Genomic DNA, 20,631 nt, shown 5'->3' on the forward strand with positions numbered 1-20,631 from the left:
TCCGTCAGTCCGTGTCTGGCGCCGGGTCTGCTCCGCTCTGTGTTGATTTTTGGCGGCTTAATTAAAAAAACTCGATAATGCAAAATTACACATCGTCAAAACAACATTCACGATGACATCGCAGACGATACATATCGCCCACCCCTAGTTTACAATTCATGAATTTTGCTTTTTATAATAAAACATCTTACAAAAATAGTTTATCATTTCATTGTTATTAGCCAAAAGTTAAAAATTCATTAAAGTATTTGGTAGAAAAGTACTTCCTCTCAAATTTCTGCCAGACTTGAGTGCTCAATACTGATTGTAGGTTTCACAACATTCTAAAAGACAAAGAGAATAAAAGAACCATTATCTACTTTAGCATTCTTACGTTTTTTAGAAAAGCTATTGAAGCATGTAATCACAATCTAAGCTATTCCTGTCATATCTACTGTAATGTTAATAATGTTGTCTGTTCTCAAAACACAGCCACTAATAGACACCAATAACATTTTTAATTACTTTTATTTGTAATGTACAATAAACCAGTGAACTCAAACATTTCAGTTAAGAAAATTTAACAACTTATCAGGATGTGTCAAACATTATATGATGAAATAACAACAAACTGTTACGGTCAACCTTCAGTGCAGAGCTGATCATCCAAAAAAAGATCCTACATTCTCAAAAACAACAGATTAATACAGCGACGTTCTTATATCCCCAAACTGACACTTAACAGGCCTTCCTACAGGCATTGCACTGATGACACTATGACACTTCTTTCATTTACCAAAAAAGAAAAACTAAAATAACTTCAGCACCTTCAGTTTCCTACTCCACAGCCACATAACTTGCCGGTCATGGGCTTGTTGTAATGGACAACTGGTAAATTCATGGATAGGAGGAAGAGTTATATTAAAAACAGCTTTCCAGGGCTAGATTCAGCCAGTTTTGTTGCTTAGATTCTGCAACTCGTTTCATTCAATAATTTTGTCTTTCAAGAATATCACTCCTATAGACACTGACTGACTAAATTTTATTGTCCGTTGCTCTTTCACGGCAGTAAAAATCCAACATTCACAGTGAGCCTCTAAAGTGCAGATGCTGAGCAATAGAAAGACACCAAACCCACATACAATCGGCCTGTACAGAGAAGATTATGTTGCTTTATAATAAATAAGTGTGTGTATTTAAAGCAGTGGTTCTCAAACCATTACTCATGACTCCCAGGACAGTCAACTTTTTTTTTTGCTCTGACAGAGGAAAAAACACAGGACTGTCTGATATATCCTGAGGCCTGGGTTGAGAACAACTTTTTAAAAAAGTGTATGTATAAGCTTTGCTTGTATGAGGTGGCATTATGCCGATTAAAATACACCGTATGTATATATGCATGTCATGTTGCTACGGCACTATAAAACGTGATTGGCAGATTACTATGATTAAAACCCATACTGTATGTGCCAACAGAAACAACAGAAATCAAATTCAGGTGAAGATTAGCATAACATGAAGAAAATTTATAAACGCTGTAATTTTCCAAACAGGGATTCATATTTAGTCCAGCTCCAGTCTTGATCCTGTATGGAACAGAAACACAAACATGGACTTAAATCAGAGATCATGTCTTCCAGAGCCACGTCAACATGATAAATAATCTAATTAATGATCATTAATAAATATGATCACTGCTAAAGCACTTGTCAATATCCCAGTGTATATACATTCTAACATTCAAGTTTTATAGCATAATACACGCCTAATGTTTTATTATGGTTTATGAAGCTATCACAGTATTGTAGACTATCTAACCTTTAAATGAACCTTGCTGGGTAGCAAACTTGAGTTTTCACTCTGTGTGATCAGACTGGATCTTGTTTTTCAAACTTTCATGCAACTCATTCAGTGAGTTACTAAATTTCCTTCACTAAAAAAAGAAATGTGTGATATTGCTGCGTGTTGGTGTAGTTCAAACAATTTTTAGCACATGGCTCTCAATCAGTTAATGGAATATATTGCTGCTTGCATTACAGAGGTGCACTTTTAGCTTCACCAATCTTTCATTACATATTCCACTGCAAAATGCTTTCTTCAATGGGCGGTCACATTAGCTCACAATTTGACAAAACACTGAGTACTACTGAAATAAATAGCTTAGATCAGGAGGAGTTCTCAACCTTTTCTGCTTTGAGGCCCACCTATCCATACTTGTAATGAGTCGGGGCCCATTAAAAAAAGATCCCCAATTATTTTGGCTCATCTATTCTATTAGAATCTAATAATCTACTGAAAATGTGCTAACAGAATGCAACGTCACTCCCTGTTATAGATGGGAGCCCAGGAATTAAATAAGTACAATAAAAACAAACTGTTTTTAATTGTAGGTATTGTATTTAAAACTGTATGGATGTGCCAGAAGCCATGCAGGGCATTCTCAGTCAAAAGGGATTAATGATCCAAAAGTGGAGTCTGGTCAATTAACACAAGAACTTATTGCCACGTTTGTGTTCAGCAAACAAGAAAGTTATTAAAACCAAGAAGTACACTCAAAAGAAGTGGATATAGAAACCAGTCAATGGGATTAGATCCTTACATGCTAACAAAGAAAGGATTTTTCCTACGAGTTGGAAAATTATCCATCTGTTGAGTTCAGATATCTCAAACTACCTGGTGCTGCAGATAGTCTACACAGACACAGATGAAAACCTGGAAAAGCATGGAGGAGTACAACTTTTTATACGAGGCTGGGTTAAAGATCTGGGGATCTGGGCATTATAAGATAGATGGCAGTAGACGGTCTAAGTGCAGCAAGAGTGTTTATTAGCAGGTGTGATAATTTAAGTCAAGTTTATTTTTATGGCGCTTTTTAACAATAGACGTTGTCGCAGAGCGGCTTTACAGAGAATTAAAAAGACTTTAAACATGAGGTAATTTTATCCCTAATTTATCCCCTATGAGAAAGCCTGTGGTGACAGTGTCAAGGAAAAACTCCCTTAGATGACATGAAACCTTTGAGAGGAACCAGACTCAAAAGGGAACCCATCCTCATCTGGGTGACAACAGATAATGTGATCATAAATAACTTGTTCAGGGTATCTGCACATTTTTCAAGTACAAATTTAAAGACTTTTAAGACCTTTTCAAGACCTCTAAATGGAAAAATTAAGACTGTACCATGACAAAGAAAATGATAAATACGACAACTTAAAACTTTTCTGCAATAGTTCTTTACGAACCTTAAGAAGAATGCACACAATTGGTGAACAACAGGGTGCATCAATGGCAACTGTTAGACATGCAAACAGCTGAAGCAAAGTCGTGTGTTTTGGGCCTGCAGAACTACTGTAGCAGCAAGGAGAAGACTGGTGTTTACTGGAGAAAACACCATGAATCATTTCAAAAACGAAAACAATAAACGGCAAGTAGAACCAGCTGAACAACCTTAGCCGGCATTATTTCAATCCCCAAAGATTATCTTTGATGTGTGATTTTGTGTCCGACAGCAAAATCAGCCCGAGTGTCGTACAGTATACAGCTGGCTGAGGAAGTTCTCGAGTATCTTCTGCATTATAGCAGGTAACAGCATAAACCTGTTTATGTAGTCATACCATCATCAGAGCGTTACATTAAACACAGAAAAACAACTGTCACCTTTCATAACTGTAATCTAATTATCATCAGTGCAATTGTTATATCAATGTTCATTATTCAAAAAAAATAATTATCTATAATCCATGAATAATTGTTTGTATTGCTACTACTACTACTAATAATAATAATTAAAAAAATTAACTCAATTTTATAACATTTTAATAATCACTACTTATTAGCTATATTAATTAATAATGAATAGTGTAGCAATTATTATAATTCAGTATTATTACTACTTAATTAATAAGCAGTGATTATCAAAATGTAATTTAATAATGAGTAGTAATTACCATCTGAAGTAGTAGAACCAGCTGAACAACCTTAGCCGGCATTATTTCAATCCCCAAAGATTATCTTTGATGTGTGATTTTGTGTCTGACAGCAAAATCAGCCCGAGTGTCGTACAGTACACAGCTGGCTGAGGAAGTAGTGAAACTAAATTATACTAATAAGTAGTGATTATTAAAATGCTATAAAATTGAGTTATAAGATTAGTTAAAATTATTATTAAAAAAAGTAGTTATTATTATTATTATTATTATTAGTAGTAGTGATACAAACTATTCATGGATTATAGATAATTTGTTTTTAATAGTGAACATTGATAACAACTGAACTGATAATAATAACAACATTAACAACAAGTATTACTAGTAGTATTATTGTTTATTATTATTAGTAGTAGTACAGTTATTTTATATCAATGTTCACTATTAAAAAAAAAAAATTATCTATAATCCATGAGTATTTGTTTGTATTCTACCAATTACTACTTTTTAATAATTATTTGTAATAATTTTTAATAACTTAATTTTATAACATTTAATAATCCCTAGTACTTATTAATCACTAATTCATAAGTAGTAATGATTAATAATCAATAATTACAATTACTACTAATTATTATTAGTGGTTGTTAATATTATTCTTATTATTATATTAAAAACACTGTTGTAGACGATAAGTAATAAAACTAAACTTTTTGTGCAAATTATTTATATTGTACTATATTTAGAATTATTGTATTTTCTGGAGGTCTTTTTAATTGAGTTTTGAAATAAAGGTTGTTTATATATTTATATTAAACTTAGTACAATAAACAATGTTAATTATGTAAAAAAATGATGCTAATTATTATTATTATTAGTAGTAGTAGTAGTAGTAGTAGTAGTATTTCCTGTAAGTCCCATTTTCTACCTGACTCTTGTGCACATGCGCGAACCCCCCTCCGTTTCACTCCGGAGCGCTTGACCTCTAACACGCGCACGTGCCTCGTGTCCGTGAAAAACCAGTTTCCCAGTCCGCCGTGTCCCCAGCGCTGCGTTACCGTCTTTAAACACATTTGTGCGAGCCAGCGCTTTTTATCGCAAACAATTCTTCTCCTTATTTTGGGGGTATTTGTCATCCCCCAACCACTTGTCGTTAAACAGACATCTTCCAATAATTATCAACGCTTTCTAGCACCCACGTAAGCTACCTGCGCATCTCTCACTCTTCACAACCACCACACCTCCTCCAGTAGCCTCCTAACGTTAGTTCTTGATCTACAGAATGCACAGAACCAATGCTGCTCCCAAAAGGTACGCTGGTCACTTTTAAAATTACGGTTAAAAAAAAATACCCCAAACCGGATGGAGACATTTCACTCGTTCGGTCCAATATTAAATTTAATACCTCCCTTTCAAAAATTCCAGTCATTCCAAACAATTTAAGACATTTTTAGGCCTTGAAAACCGAAAGTTGTATTTAAGACTTTTTAAGGACCCGCGGGAACCCTGTTGTTTCTATAACTGTGTCCTATATAGTCAAAGTATAACTGTGAAAACAGGAAATTCATTGTAGTTTTAACATGAAGTCTGTTTTGCTGAAGTTATAAACTGTTCATTGATGGAAACTTGAGTGCAAAACTGTTCATGACAGCTGCAGTCCTAAAGTTAGCAAGTCAACTGTAGTTCTCAGACATAAATGTATTACTGTAAATGTCCAAAGCCAATCTTCCAAGTGTTTTTTTAAACAAAAGCAAAACCAAAAGCAGAGTATATAAACAGCGTTATAAACATTACTAGAAACAAATGTGACTGATAATGATGCTTCGCAAAGCCTCTGTGAAAACAGCTTCCGCATCTGTGTGCCGATTTGCGCTCAAATCAGCGTCAGGTGTTTCCTATAACGACTGGGTCCCAAGTGCGTGCACGGCCGCTCAAGCTGCGCCAGACTCGAGCGCGCAAAGGCGTGACAGTCAAGTGTTCACCTGCTGTGTGACCACAACTTTTAGCTCACGTGTATATCGTCATCAAAATGTCTCATTTTCATCGATAACCCATCGCAAGCTGTAACGTGACTGTAGCTTAATGTGATGTCGGATGCAACCCAGCAACTGTACCCTACTATGAATAAAAATTAGCCTCCACTTGAAGAAAAATTTGCAGCCCACTAGATGGCACTTCAGTGGTTGAGAAACACTGGCTTAGATGACAAAGCATACTAAAGATTTTGAACTTACCATTATACTCTCCGATTTCTCCTCATTTGTCTCCTGTAGCAAACTTGTGAGCTGGCTTAAGTACTTCTGATTCTCCTCCAGCAGATGGTTGACTGTTTCACTGGAAAACATGATATAAAGTCAGTTATGGAATAAAAAACACAGCCCTTCTGCAGCGCTCGAAACTAACGGTGTCCCGATGTCCCGGGGACCATAAAAAATGTCATCGGGACACAAAATTATCATATCTGGGACAATCCCGGGACAATGGAAAAAAATAGATCTAGAAAAAAAGTTCTACATTAATATTATTTACAAAGCCGTAACACATACGTAGACATTCACCTAATTTGTCAATTTTAATTTTAAAACGTTAACAGCGAAAAATACATAGTAGCTACACTTTCGATGCACCTGCATCCGTAGGCTACAGAGCAGCGCATTCTGTTCTAGAATCTTCGGCCGGAGTCCGCATTATATGGACTTGGAATGGAATTGCTACCGCACACGCTGCGCCGACTCTTGCCAGAACAAAAATGCTTAAGTGGTTGAAGCGGACCGACCGCGGGGAAGAAACTGAAAGCCCAGACATAACGTCTCCGGGACCTTCAGGATCCAAAGTGTCATCGCCTGGTCTGCAGGCAACGCTAGCAACTGAATGAACTGAATGAACACTGTTAGACACGTTATAAAATACAACAGGAATGATGTGGATGATATTGACGGAAGATACCGTTCAACAGAATAAGTGAGTTTTCTTGGTGTCTTTCTAGTTCAGAAAGTTTAGTCAGTCAGCAGCACAACTAGGCTCGGACCTGGCAGGTCCGTGTATCATCGTTTTCCAGATTAAATGGAATACTTGAATGATCGGATGATACACGGACCCTGGCACTATGCTGATGTTGCTAACGTTTGCACCCGGCAGCGAAAGTTCATAAAAATGGATAACGGAAAGTTCATAAAAATGGATAACGGAAAGTTCATAAAAATGGATAACGGTAATGGATAACGGAAAGTTCATAAAAATGGATAACGGTAATGGTGAAAATTATAAGTTGGCCTTATAAGTGCCAACAGATATTCAAGGTATAAGTAGATGAAATGAACATAAAAGGGGTCTTATTTTCAACTAAAGTGTACTGCAGATGTAGTGAGTTGAAACATTTTCTGAATGAGCTAGTTGGCCCCTTTAAATAAACGGGTATCTATTCATACAGTGAGATCGCCAAAGTTTAATAAACTGAAAATGCAATAACTGTAATTTTGAAGTAGATGATGTATTGGACATGTGTCGCTTGTGTCTTGTGACTTATTGTAAAAATGATATAAAGGGTTCAAAATTGCATAGTTACAAATATAATAGTAACTACATATGATAATATTAACCACTGGTTATTTTAGAGAGGAAAAAAATGGGGACACTATTGCTTCCATTCGGAACAATACAACACAGAATTCGGGACCACTGGGGGACACAAAGAAAAAAAGTTAATTTCGAGCCCTGCCCTTCTGTGTTAACATGTGCAGTGAGGAGTTACGTGTCTTGTGAAGCTGACAGGAACATGGGCAAGCGTGAGGGTGGCTGAGGATGCCAGACAGAGAGTGAAGGAGATACATCTGCACTGTGGCTTCGGGTGGTGTTCTGTGCCTGTAAACATACACACGTTCCCTACTTACTTAACACAGCACTATTATGAAGCAGCCAAACACTACGAGCTGTTTGCATCAACTGTCAGTGGCTCAATTTATATGAAATCAGTTAAAGTGCAATACTCACACATGCAATCTTTAGTAGGTGCCAGAACTCCCTCTGTCTCTTCATCTGCATCTGCATAACCGTGCCATCTGCTTCCTTAATATTCTCCAGAGTTTTTTCAATCTTCGGGAATAATTCAATAATCTTCTGTTTGCTCTGCAAAATTTTACTGGCAAAAAAGAAGCAGCGTCTTTACAAATTAGTTACAAGTTGTTAACATGCTACATCACCAAACGTTTGACGACACTTGACCATAACACCCATATTCGGGCCTTCCCCAAACTGTTACTACAAAGCTGTGAGCGCATAATTATTTATTCAGCTATAAAGATGTTATCTTACACTTCTGAGAAACTTTGTCAGAATGTATCAGTTGTCTTCTCTTCCTAGAAATGTTCGAATGCTTTGGTGTCTGATCCTTTGGACTTTAGGTCACTATCAGAGTGTTTTGCACACGCTGCCTTCCTCAGATTGAGAGTCTGGTGTTCCAGTTGAATCTGCTTGCTCTTTTGGCGAAAGGTTCAGTTTGAATAAGCACAAGCTTTTCCTCAATTTTTTACAATTCTTGTCCATGGACTCAGAGCTTAGTGCTCTAATCACAGATCATGTAATTCATGTAGAACATAGCCATCCACCTGCATTGGTTTCTGGGTAAATGTCAAAACAATCAAAAAAAAAAAAAAAAGTTTCTTTTTTGACTTCTTGTATAGTCCATGGCAAAAAGTTTTTTTTTTTACCCCCCCTTCCCCCTCTCAAGTCCCGAGTTTTCATGTTGTAAAGTGTACTTGTGTTATTTTGTGCTTATGTGCTGAGGCTTTTTTTTAATGTTCCCACACTGTACTCCTCACAGGAGCATAGTGTGGGGGTTGCTTTTTTTCCTCCCCTCTCCTCATGTTACTCTGTATTTTTCTTTTCATCCCTGTCTTCCTGTCCTGTTACTTCCCCTCTGTCAATTGTGTGTATGTAAGGACAGGCTGATGGTCAATTTCGCTGGTACTTGTGACCGGTGATAATAAAGGGTTCATTCATCATTCACATATTCAGCTTCTACCACCAAAAATTCTTTTTAAACCCTGGCGCAATCCTGCTCCCTTGAAGGTGTTCTTCCATGTGGGAAAAGCAATTAACCACAATTACTTCAGACATAGCTCCAATAAGAAAAGGAGATTTTTTTTTTAGTTTTTCTCTGTTGATCTAATCTTTTCCTTTCAGTTTTGATTTCCACTGAAGTTGGCATCCAGGTAAACACTGATAAGGCAACTTAGTGTTGTGAATAAGTTTGTGGATTAAAGGTGGGGTATGAGATTTTGGAATAACGGTTCCCGCAAGCCATATTTTGAAAAGAAACACGCCCACCCTCGCCATGCTCCCACCCCCCGCGTCTCCACCCCCCCTCCCCCTTATAAAGCCTGAGAAATTCCGGCTTTATAATGGGTGTCTATTGCGTTACACACCAGTGGAGCTCGTTAAGTTAGAGTGTAGAGAGCTTAGAAAAATAGCTCAAACTTTCTCATTTAAACTGTGTTTTCAGCCCCAATTTTCACTCCACACACACACACTTTTCTCAAAAGTAGCAGCCACACTTGTCCTGATTCACACAATGTGTCTACCTACACGATAGGATTTACAGTTTTTGAATGAGAAGCCTGAAAGTGAGGAGAGCACAGGCGCGCAGCCCCATAGACTCCCATTATAAACTTGGCAGAAAAGTCACTCATTTTTAACTCGCTCTAGTGACCTCATTTTTTACACTATAGACAAAATAATTACATCAGTGTGTTCAGGAGAGCCTTGTGGCACTCACTGTCAAAGAATTTTGTGAATATCTCCTTCTGTTTTCGTGTAAATCCCCGTTGTTTGGAGGGAGCGCACTGAGAAAATCCTGTGACACTCTGCTCGCAGCGTGCGGGTTGGGGGAGGGGCTGCTCTCTCTCTCTCTCTCTCTCTCTCTCTCTCTCACACACACACACACACACACACACAGAAGGGCCGGGCTGCTCGCGGGCTTCAGTCTGATTGACGTGTCAGTATCCAATCATTTTGAGGTGGTACCTCGATATGATTGGATGGCGTTTTTCCTTTATTTTACACTGTAGACTGGATTAAAATATTTCGTTTTTGGGTCAAACCTTCTATTGTACTGCTTGCAACATGGGTGTGAGGAGCTTTTCAAGCAATATGGTAAAAAAAAATACTCCTGAAAAAAATCTCATACTCCACCTTTAAAGCTGGAAATGTATGGGACCTTGGTGTCCTAAGACATCAGATGCAACCAGAACATAAAAATAATGAGAACAGGATGAGATTCATAATAAAACTGAATGCAGAATTGGTATTCCCCTTACAGGTGTGAGTCACACAGTGTTTAAACAGTGGGAAATGCTTGCTTTTCAGTAGAGCTGCTGCTGCTGCTTGGAGGATGAATGATGGAACATCTGCAGTTTGAGTAATTTAGTCTAGACACCACAACATTTCACCAAATTATTCAACACAACCTGGATGACAGGAAACCTTTACACTGACGTGAAAGCTGAGCAAAAGCAACAAGGTAAAGGTCATGTTGTTTCTGTTTCAGGTTATGAATGGCTTTAATTATTTACCCGAGATGTGCATAAAGATCCTTCAGTACTTTGTCTTGATTCTGTACAGTCTGAACAATTACTTTCACCATCTCAGAACTGTCACTGTAGCCATGCTGAGAGTCATTCACTGTGGAGAACAAAAATACAAGAGTTAACATGACCATGAAATTAAAACAGGCATTTTACAGCTTCTTGTACAAGTCTCTTGGCATTGTGAATTCCAGTTTGCCAGTAAAATGTCTTTTGCAGATATTCATATTTTACTGAGAAATAGGAAATCATTTTAATTATTAATCCTGTATTCATACAATTAAATGCTACCTGGAAGGCTTATGTCCCACCATCTATAAACTTAAGGTGGGTATCACTTTACAGTAGTAGCTAGTTAGCAACAAACATGAATCATTTGTGTAGTTTTGAGGCAGCTTCCCCAAAGTTATTCCCTTTACAAACTATTCCGTGTGTGTTGAAAGATGGTGGCATTATTTAGGCCCTGTTCACACCTTGCATTAACATGTGTCTTGGCTGATCCAATCAAAAGTGGACCGTTCTCAGTATGTCAGTTTACACCTGGCATTAGAACGCATCTCCACACGCGTTTCAAGTGACCACTTGTGATCGGATCTCGCTTCCCTGCTCTATATGCAAATAAACATGTACATCATGTCTATTTGCAAAGACCAAATGCACTGTTGTTTTTAACCAGCAGAAAGCAGCAACACACTTCCTGTGCCTAGTCTGCAGGAAATGGAAAGAAGAAATACAGAATGCAGTACAATTCAGATTGGGTCTGTTACTTGGCGTGTTGCAGGCAAACAAATCACACAAGCTGTTTGATGCACTCGTAATCTCTCTTTGGGCTTTTCAATTTTTTTCCAAATGGAAATCGGACAGCATGTTACATGTGTACTCCATCCATGAGAATCTATTTTGCCTGTTGTTGTGGCCAGATGGAGCCCAGAGCACATCAGAATATGGTCCGAGTGACTGGATCCCAACACATCTTGGGGACACATTTGACCCTGCTCACACCTCTACTTAGAGCTGATCACTTGTGACCTGATCACTCAGGATCCATGAAAAATTCCAGGTGTGAACAGGCCCTAGGCAGCTTAGTTACAGTTGTTAAAAAAAAAAAAAACTGGCATGATGGATACCAGCTACTGGCTGTTGTGAAAATCTGTCAAGCCTTTTAAAATGCTCCCTTCCTGATTTCCATTCAAAAGGGAATCAACATGCCTTCATGGGCACCCATCATCATCAGCCTATACGGTGGTGTAGTGGTTAGCACTGTTGCCTCACAGCAAGGTGGTTCTGGGTTCAAGCCCAGTGGCCAATGGGGGGTCTTTCTGTGTGAAGTTTGCATGTGGGGTTCCTCCGGGTGCTCCCAGTTAGGTTAGGTTAACATAGGGCAGCCATGGCCTGAAAGTTGGGCTGAAGTGCCCTTGAGCAAGGTACCTAACCCTCAACTGCTCCCCACTCCCTGCATAGCTGCCCACTGCTCTGGGTATGTGTGCGCGCGCACTCACTGCTCATTTGTGGTGTGCGCGTGTGTATTCACTGCTTCAGATGGATTAAATGCAGAAGAATTTCACCATTTGCTTACGTCTGTGGTTGAGTGTTCATGTGGAAAAGAAGTTATCTAACAGCATCAGAAGTTTGTGGGCACCCGGAGGAACTCTACTCCTCTTCCATCAAGATTAGTGCTTAATCATATCATGTTTTTTAATCTGTGGTTTGTCAATAGACAGATTATTTTCAAGGTTCTCGTAAAACTACTTACTTTTGCATTTTGCTTTCAGTTGTTTGTAGAGTTCAATGGCTTTCTCCTCACTAAAAATAAATTAATGCAATATTAAGAAAAAATATCTAGACAAGTTTATAACAGGACAAGTGCAAAAGAATATTTACAGTTGCTCCATGACATCTCCCTGGCGCCGGGCATAAGGACTTCTCTGAAGCTCCACAATCTCAGAGTGCAAAGCCATAATTTCTTCATCTAGATGGCCAATCTCTGCAACCTTAAAAAAATTTTTTAAAAAAAGCATAAATCTGTCATTACCACTGAACTACAGAAAATGTCATTGCACAACTTTTCTGATCATGTTTAAACTGAAGGCTAAAGGAAACATACATATGTTATTTACCAGCTGGGAGGTCCGTATCGTGAAATACTGTGACCGAGGTCTTGAAAGTACTGAGCGAGGCCCTCTGGGCCGAGGTCAGTATTCAAGGCCGAGGTCACGGTATTTCACCATACGGACCGACCTTAAGCTGGTAAATAATTTTTTTTTCTTTACCAAATTCTAACAGAAAACGAGAGCGCCCGAAAGGGAAAATCGAGCCGAGCCGCCATTTTGACTCCTCATTCACGGCTGTAATGCAGATTGCTTCCTCCTCAGTAAACAAGTGCACTTCCATGGCAGGAAAAAAAACAAAACAAAAAAACCCTACATTTTGCTGCCTATGTAGTCCCCTATTTATACAAATAGGAAGTCATTCAGGATTCAGCCATGTTTTTGCTCGGCATTAGCAAGTTACAGGTTTTTAGCTTTCTCCTGAAATGTTTTATTTTATTTCTTCTTCCTCAGGGTAGTAAAACTCGCTTTCGCTGTGAACACTGTCGTTATCGCTATCCATGCTGTAAAATTAATGCTATTCTCCTGAGAAATGCTAAAATAAATGTTGACAAAAATTGCTACTATGTTTGTTGTTGTTGTGAACGAGCGAGTCGCCAGAGGTCTGTAACTGGGGTCCGTACCGTAGGATGCAGACCCACTCGCCAGCCAACCAGAGCGCAGGATTTGGACTGCGAAAGAAATAATTATTTAGATCTAATTTATAAACATACCTGTCCAAACGCAGCAGCTTTCCCTTCATTGTCCTGCCAGGCCTTTAGCATCTTTTCAGAAGCTACACAGAATAAATAAAACTTTTCGGTCAAGCTTTAATTACCATATTTACTGGACAATACATTGGCACCTGAGTTTAACTGCAAACAAACATATCCGATTAAAAACAAACAAGTAAAATGATTAAATGTGGCTTTTCAAGGGAAATCAAAAAGAAATAATTCCAGGACTTACATATTCCATACTGCATCTGATCACTGTACTTCTCCAGGTCATACTGGATACTACTCTTAAAGAAATCAAGCTTGGCTTTTAACTGCTGTGAACATGAAAACATCAGATTCTTGTATCTAGTGAGGTTGGTGTTGTACCGAAGAAGGCTCAACCTATAGAAATGTACACATAACATGAACAGACCAAAGATGATCAAGCCTGAGAAGGAAGCATAACCCTTAATTAACCAGTTATGGAACATCATCATATACTTCATATACTTGACATACATGGCAGCTCTTTGGCCCTGGAAAAGGCGGCTGTAGTCTTCCCTGAGGCCACAGATGTAGCTCACTGCCTCACCCCAGACTTTCTTAAGGGCATTCAAGGGAAGCTGGGTTTTGGTTTCACGTACTAAAAATTGATAAATATAGAAACAACAAGATAAAACACGGGTCTTAAGATATGTTGACAAAAGCTCAAACATAAAAACCATGTTAAAGAGAGACATTACAATAAAGGCGAAAAAACAGTTTGCCATTTTTGCCCTTGTAATACTGTAGTTTACTTTTCCCAAAGCATTTTGATTTGAATTATGTTAAAGCTAGAGCAAACCACTCTGAGAGGAAAAGGAATCATTAGTTTCACATAATGCAAAATGGCAAATATCAATCTTTCTGTATATACCCACCGATGAAGTTCACACTCTCTGGAAGAGGCCTGGCAGTAAATGGTCCAGTGTACTTGGTTAAGCTCTTATCAAACAGATACACGATGTAGCTGTCCCATCCTCTCTGTTACCCAAAGGTGAAAAAGCAAGGAATCAGATGAGAGATTCAAACCAAAGAGAAAGACAAAATAGAAAACCTAGAACCCTCTTACGACTCCATCCAGAACACATTGTGCTGCAGGCTTTCTCGGATCCAGCATGACTCCTGTCTCTTGCAGAAGCTCTTGATTCCCTTGTTCAATTTTTGTCACATCCTCGATGCCCTGCTGCAGGGAATGAAGGGTCTCCTCAGGGCTCAGACGGAAAGAATGAAGCCCGGTTGTGGTCATGTTCAAGATGTGTACGACCTACAACAAACATATATTTTTTACACACACACACACACACACACACACACACACACACACACACACACACACACACACACACACACAACCCCGATTCCAAAAAAGTTGGGACAAACTACAAATTGTAAATGAAAATGGAATGCAATGATGTACAAGTTTCAAAATTCCATATTTTATTCAGAATAGAACATAGATATATCAAATGTTTAAACTGAGAAAACGTATCATTTAAAGAGAAAAATTAGGTGATTTTAAATTTCATGACAACAACACATCTCAAAAAAGTTGGGACAAGGCCATGTTTACCACTGTGAGACATCCCCTTTTCTCTTTACAACAGTCTGTAAACGTCTGGGGACTGAGGAGACAAGTTGCTCAAGTTTAGGGATAGGAATGTTAACCCATTCTTGTCTAATGTAGGATTCTAGTTGCTCAACTGTCTTAGGTCTTTTTTGTCGTATCTTCCGTTTTATGATGCGCCAAATGTTTTCTATGGGTGAAAGATCTGGACTGCAGGCTGGCCAGTTCAGTACCCGGACCCTTCTTCTACGCAGCCATGATGCTGGAATTGATGCAGTATGTGGTTTGGCATTGTCATGTTGGAAAATGCAAGGTCTTCCCTGAAAGAGACTTCGTCTGGATGGGAGCATATGTTGCTCTAGAACCTGGATATACCTTTCAGCATTGATGGTGTCTTTCCAGATGTGTAAGCTGCCCATGCCACACGCACTAATGCAACCCCATACCATCAGAGATGCAGGCTTCTGAACTGAGCGCTGATAACAACTTGGGTCATCCTTCTCCTCTTTAGTCCGAATGACACGGAGGATGGCACGGTGAATTGTGTTCACAGATAATGTTCTCTGGAAATATTCCTGAGCCCATTTTGTGATTTCCAATACAGAAGCATGCCTGTATGTGATGCAGTGCCGTCTAAAGGCCCGAAGATCACGGGCACCCAGTATGGTTTTCCGGCCTTGACCCTTACGCACAGAGATTCTTCCAGATTCTCTGAATCTTTTGATGATATTATGCACTGTAGATGATGATATGTTCAAGCTCTTTGAAATTTTACACTGTCGAACTCCTTTCTGATATTGCTCCACTATTTGTCGGCGCAGAATTAGGGGGATTGGTGATCCTCTTCCCATCTTTACTTCAGAGAGCCGCTGCCACTCCAAGATGCTCTTTTTATACCCAGTCATGTTAATGACCTATTGCCAATTGACCTAATGAGTTGCAATTTGGTCTTCCAGCTGTTCCTTTTTTGTACCTTTAACTTTTCCAGCCTCTTATTGCCCCGTCCCAACTTTAAGATGTGTTGCTGTCATGAAATTTCAAATGAGCCAATATTTGGCATGAAATTTCAAAATGTCTCACTTTCGACATTTGATATGTTGTCTATGTTCTATTGTGAATACAATATCAGTTTTTGAGATTTGTAAATTATTGCATTCCATTTTTATTTACAATTTGTACTTTGTCCCAACTTTTTTGGAATTTTATATAAATAAAATGTCAACATTTGCTGGCAGCACTCACTAAATATACAACACAGTACACATGTAGGAGTTTTGTGTAGTTACTGGAATCTGAACAACCGACCTTCAGGTTCAGTATTTGATCAAGTTGTGAGAAGCACTGCGGCTGTTTAGTATCAGGTTGTTGTACTCCTCCCCTCTGAACCGGATCCCACTTCAGCATCAACTGCAGCAAACACTCCAAAGGCTCCAACAGTGTACTAATTGTACAGAACATTAAACATCACTCACTTTCACGCTTAGGATCACAAACACCCAGCTTAAAAGATGTTTAGCACTTTGTACAAATTTCAAACAGAAGGTCTGGCATATTGTCACCTGCTGAGATTATTTGGATAAGGAAGGTGAGTTGAAAACCTCACTTCTCCATTCATATCCTCTACAGCCATGATGTCTTTTGGGCCTTTGTTACGTACTTTGCTTGTCCTAGAGCACAATAATAATAATAATAATAATAATAATAATAAAAAAATAAAAGTGACTACAAAGACCAGATGCACAAAAAAGTGTTACTCGTGTATACTTTCACTAAACCAGGTCCCTTTAAAATACAACGGTTGCACTAATTTACAGTGATGCTTGAAAGTTTGTGGGTCCTTTAGAATTTTCTATATTTCTGCATAAATATGACCTAAAACATCGTCAGATTTTCACAAAAGTCCTAAAAGTAGATAAAGAGAACCCAGTTAAGCAAACCAGACAAAAATACACTAAGTAGCTTTAAAAACGCACATTGATAAAACAGCACTTCAGGAAGCATGGCAGGCGATCCCACAGAGGCAGATCAATGGTCTGATAAGGTCTATGCCACGAAGAGTGAACGCCTTGTTGCAAGCAAACGGAGGTCATACACGATACTGAACCTGTAATTTCGTGAACATGGACCAACTGTCACTTTGAATTTTTTTATTGTGAATTAATTCTTGAGTTTGACAATAAATGTCCTTTATCGATGTTTCAAGATGTGTGTGCATTACATACAATATCATAAATTTCAAATATATGCATGGATCTAAAGTGATATCATGTTGAATTCCATTGTGCGTTTTTAAAGTTACTTAGTATATTATACTTGGTCATTTATTTATTGAGGAAAATGATCCAATATTACATATCTGTGAGTGGCAAAAGTATGTGAACCTTTGCTTTCAGTATCTGGTGTGACCCCCTTGTGCAGCAATAACTGCAACTAAACATTTCCGGTAACTGTTGATCAGTCCTGCACACCGACTTGGAGGAATTTTAGCCCATTCCTCCATACAGAACAGCGTCAACTCTGGGATGTTCGTGGGTTTCCTCACATGAACTGCTCGCTTCAGGTCCTTCCACAACATTTCGATTGGATTAAGGTCAGGACTTTGATTTGGCCATTCCAAAACATTAAGTTTATTCTTCTTTAACCATTCTTTGGTAGAATGACTTGTGTGCTTAGGGTCGCTGTCTTGCTGCATGACCCACCTTCACTTGAGATTCAGTTCATGGACAGATGTCCTGACATTTTCCTTTAGAATTCGCTGGTATAATTCAGAATTCATTGCTCCATCAGTGATGGCAAGCTGTCCTGGCCCAGATGCAGCAAAACAGGCCCAAACCATGATACTACCACCACCACCATGTTTCACAGATGGGATAAGGTTCTTATGCTGGAATGCAGCATTTTCCTTTCTCCAAACATAACGCTTCTCATTGAAACCAAAAAAGTTCTATTTTGGTCTCATCCAGCCACAAAACATTTTTCCAACAGCCTTCTGGCTTGTCCACATGATCTTGAGCAAACTGCAGACGAGCAGCAATGTTCTTTTTGGAGAGCAGTGGCTTTCTGCTTGCAACCCTGCCATGCACACCATTGTTGTTCAGTGTTCTCCTGATGGTGGACTCATGAACATTAGCCAATCTGAGAGAGGCCTTCAGTTGTTTAGAAGTTACCCTGGGGTCCTTTGTGACCTTGCCGACTATTACACGCCTTGCTCTTGGAGTGATCTTTGTTGATCGACCACTCCTGGGAAGGGTAACAATGGTCTTGAATTTCCTCCATTTGTACACAATCTGACTGTGGATTGGTGGAGTCCAAACTCTTTAGAGATGGTTTTTTAACCTTTTCCAGCCTGATGAGCATCAACAACGCTTTTTCTGAGGTCCCCAGAAATCTCCTTTGTTCGTGCCATGATACACTTCCACAAACGTGTTGTGAAGATCAGACTTTGATAGATCCCTGTTCTTTAAATAAAACAGGGTTCCCACTCACGCCTGACTGCCATCTCATTGATTGAAAAGACCTGACTCTAATTTCACCTTCAAATTAACTGCTAATCCTAGAGGTTCACATACTTTTGCCACTCACAGATATGTAATATTGGATCATTTTCCTCAATAAATAAATTACCAAGTATAATATTTTTGTCTCATTTGTTTACCTGGGTTCTCTTTATCTACTTTTAGGATTTGTGTGAAAACCTGATGATGTTTTAGGTCATATTTATGCAGAAATAAAGAAAATTCTAAAGGGTTCACAAACTTTCAAGCACCACTGTAGAATGGTGTGTGTCAAACTAACTGAGAAGCAAATTAAGACTGAATTGATATGGGTGCCTCTGGATCAGCAAAGTGTAATACTAAATACATAACTCCTTTTTATCAGTTATACCACTTTTTATGAAATATTAAATCAATTGAATGTCCTCACGTTCCTCCAGGCGTACACTTTAACTATTTGTACAATACTGAATCATATTGTACTCAACATACAAGTTACACAGAAACATTTCTAAATCATAACATATCTTTCATACATTAAATCTTTAAATCACTTATTTGTGTACAATTTTGCAGCTATATTCGCAGTTGTATAGAAGATGTTCCTAAAATCTGTACTGAAGGAGTGCATTTAAATTTGTAACATTAGAAAAATGAGGATGTAGCTCCAGTGTGATTAGGTCTTTCGGTACATAAGATAAGCAGCGAATGTGTGAATGATAATGATGCTGGCTTTTCTGCTGCTTCTGTACATGCATGCAGAATCATGCTTCAGGTAAAAAACAAGCTGCTTCAGCCCGGCCCATAATGCACCACCCCAGTGTGGCTTTTCCTATAACACCACAACACTCTTCACTAGACTGGTAACTCTGTGCAAGGGATATTCCTTTGATTTTTCATAATTTATGTTACACATATGTATGTTACTGGCATAATACAATGTAAAAATGGTACAGCAGTCCTATATTAAATCTGGAATAAAAAAAAAATAATAAAGTAGGATGGTCAAGGCTAGGGGTTGCAGAAAATTCAGAATGTCAATTCGGGGTCATATGGTCAATATGGGTTTAGGAATGCATTAAATACTAGAAAAGTGGTACAGCATACAGTGGATATAAAAAGTCTACACAAACCTGTAATAATACAATAATGGTGAGTGACCAGCTGTTTATAGCTGCTGTAAGGTAAGTGATAGATGAGACTAACTTATTTCACAGACTTCCACAGCAGTAAATTATAAACTGATTAAAAATTAGCATCATTTGTTAATAAAACTGCATAATCAATCATTGGCAAATTCCTGTAGTATGAGACACTTTCAAACGTGTGGAAATAGGGCTGTGCAATATGGGAAAAAATGAATATCCCGATACATTTTCTCCATTTCACGATATACGATATATACCTGTATCTCGATATATTTAAATCTCCTCTAAAGGACCCCATGAAATCTAACTTTTACTCTTTACTGTTTTCACTACAATCCCTGCAGATTAAATAACATTCTTGGTTAATTTTACAGGTGGTTTTCAACAACAAATTTTAAATTTTCATGTTAGTGATTAGGGCGGCACGGTGGTGTAGTGGTTAGCGCTGTCGCCTCACAGCAAGAAGGTCCTGGGTTCGAGCCCCGGGGCCGGCGAGGGCCTTTCTGTGCGGAGTTTGCATGTTCTCCCCGTGTCCGCGTGGGTTTCCTCCGGGTGCTCCGGTTTCCCCCACAGTCCAAAGACATGCAGGTTAGGTTAACTGGTGACTCTAAATTGACCGTAGGTGTGAATGTGAGTGTGAATGGTTGTCTGTGTCTATGTGTCAGCCCTGTGATGACCTGGCGACTTGTCCGGGGTGTACCCTGCCTTTCGCCCATAGTCAGCTGGGATAGGCTCCAGCTTGCCTGCGACCCTGCAGAAGGATAAAGCGGCTAGAGATAATGTGATGATGTGTGATGTGTTAGTGATTAATCACAATTGAATTGAAATAAGACTATTTTTATTCAACAAAGATGTGGCACAAACTGCAAAAACAATCTTGAAAATTGCAACAAAGGGGCAATACAATACAGAGCTGCTCAGAGCTCAAATCAATAAAGTGCAAGCTCAACACTGAGAAAAACATTTAGCCTAAATAAGAAAAGCGCTCTTTCATTAAATTATTTTAAAAAATAGATCTCCAAGCTATTAACCTGACTACTGAGAACCACTGGAACATTCACAATAGAGAGAGAGATTGAGGGAGAGAAGAG

At 38.7% G+C, this 20,631-nt stretch overlaps 1 protein-coding gene across 2 annotated transcripts in view; it reads right to left on the bottom strand.

Annotated features, from left to right (window-relative positions):
• Window positions 1-488: 488 nt before the first annotated feature.
• The window catches only part of chuk (component of inhibitor of nuclear factor kappa B kinase complex), a 30,719-nt gene continuing 10,576 nt past the window's right edge, over window positions 489-20,631 (bottom strand). For both annotated transcript variants that reach the window (XM_060926107.1, XM_060926108.1), the window contains exons 9-22: window positions 16,458-16,565; window positions 16,204-16,339; window positions 14,404-14,598; window positions 14,213-14,315; window positions 13,812-13,935; window positions 13,543-13,694; window positions 13,308-13,369; window positions 12,368-12,477; window positions 12,240-12,289; window positions 10,475-10,583; window positions 7,896-8,043; window positions 7,657-7,766; window positions 6,140-6,239; window positions 489-1,565 (exon numbers count right to left, since the gene is read on the bottom strand). In XM_060926107.1, the coding sequence (XP_060782090.1) occupies window positions 1,506-1,565; window positions 6,140-6,239; window positions 7,657-7,766; window positions 7,896-8,043; window positions 10,475-10,583; window positions 12,240-12,289; window positions 12,368-12,477; window positions 13,308-13,369; window positions 13,543-13,694; window positions 13,812-13,935; window positions 14,213-14,315; window positions 14,404-14,598; window positions 16,204-16,339; window positions 16,458-16,565 (1,567 nt within the window). In that variant the 3' untranslated portion in view covers window positions 489-1,505. The remainder of the gene's footprint in view (window positions 1,566-6,139; window positions 6,240-7,656; window positions 7,767-7,895; window positions 8,044-10,474; window positions 10,584-12,239; window positions 12,290-12,367; window positions 12,478-13,307; window positions 13,370-13,542; window positions 13,695-13,811; window positions 13,936-14,212; window positions 14,316-14,403; window positions 14,599-16,203; window positions 16,340-16,457; window positions 16,566-20,631) is intronic.

This window comes from Neoarius graeffei, chromosome 7 (genome assembly GCF_027579695.1).
Source record: "Neoarius graeffei isolate fNeoGra1 chromosome 7, fNeoGra1.pri, whole genome shotgun sequence".
In the NCBI taxonomy this organism is placed as follows: Eukaryota; Metazoa; Chordata; class Actinopteri; order Siluriformes; family Ariidae; genus Neoarius; species Neoarius graeffei.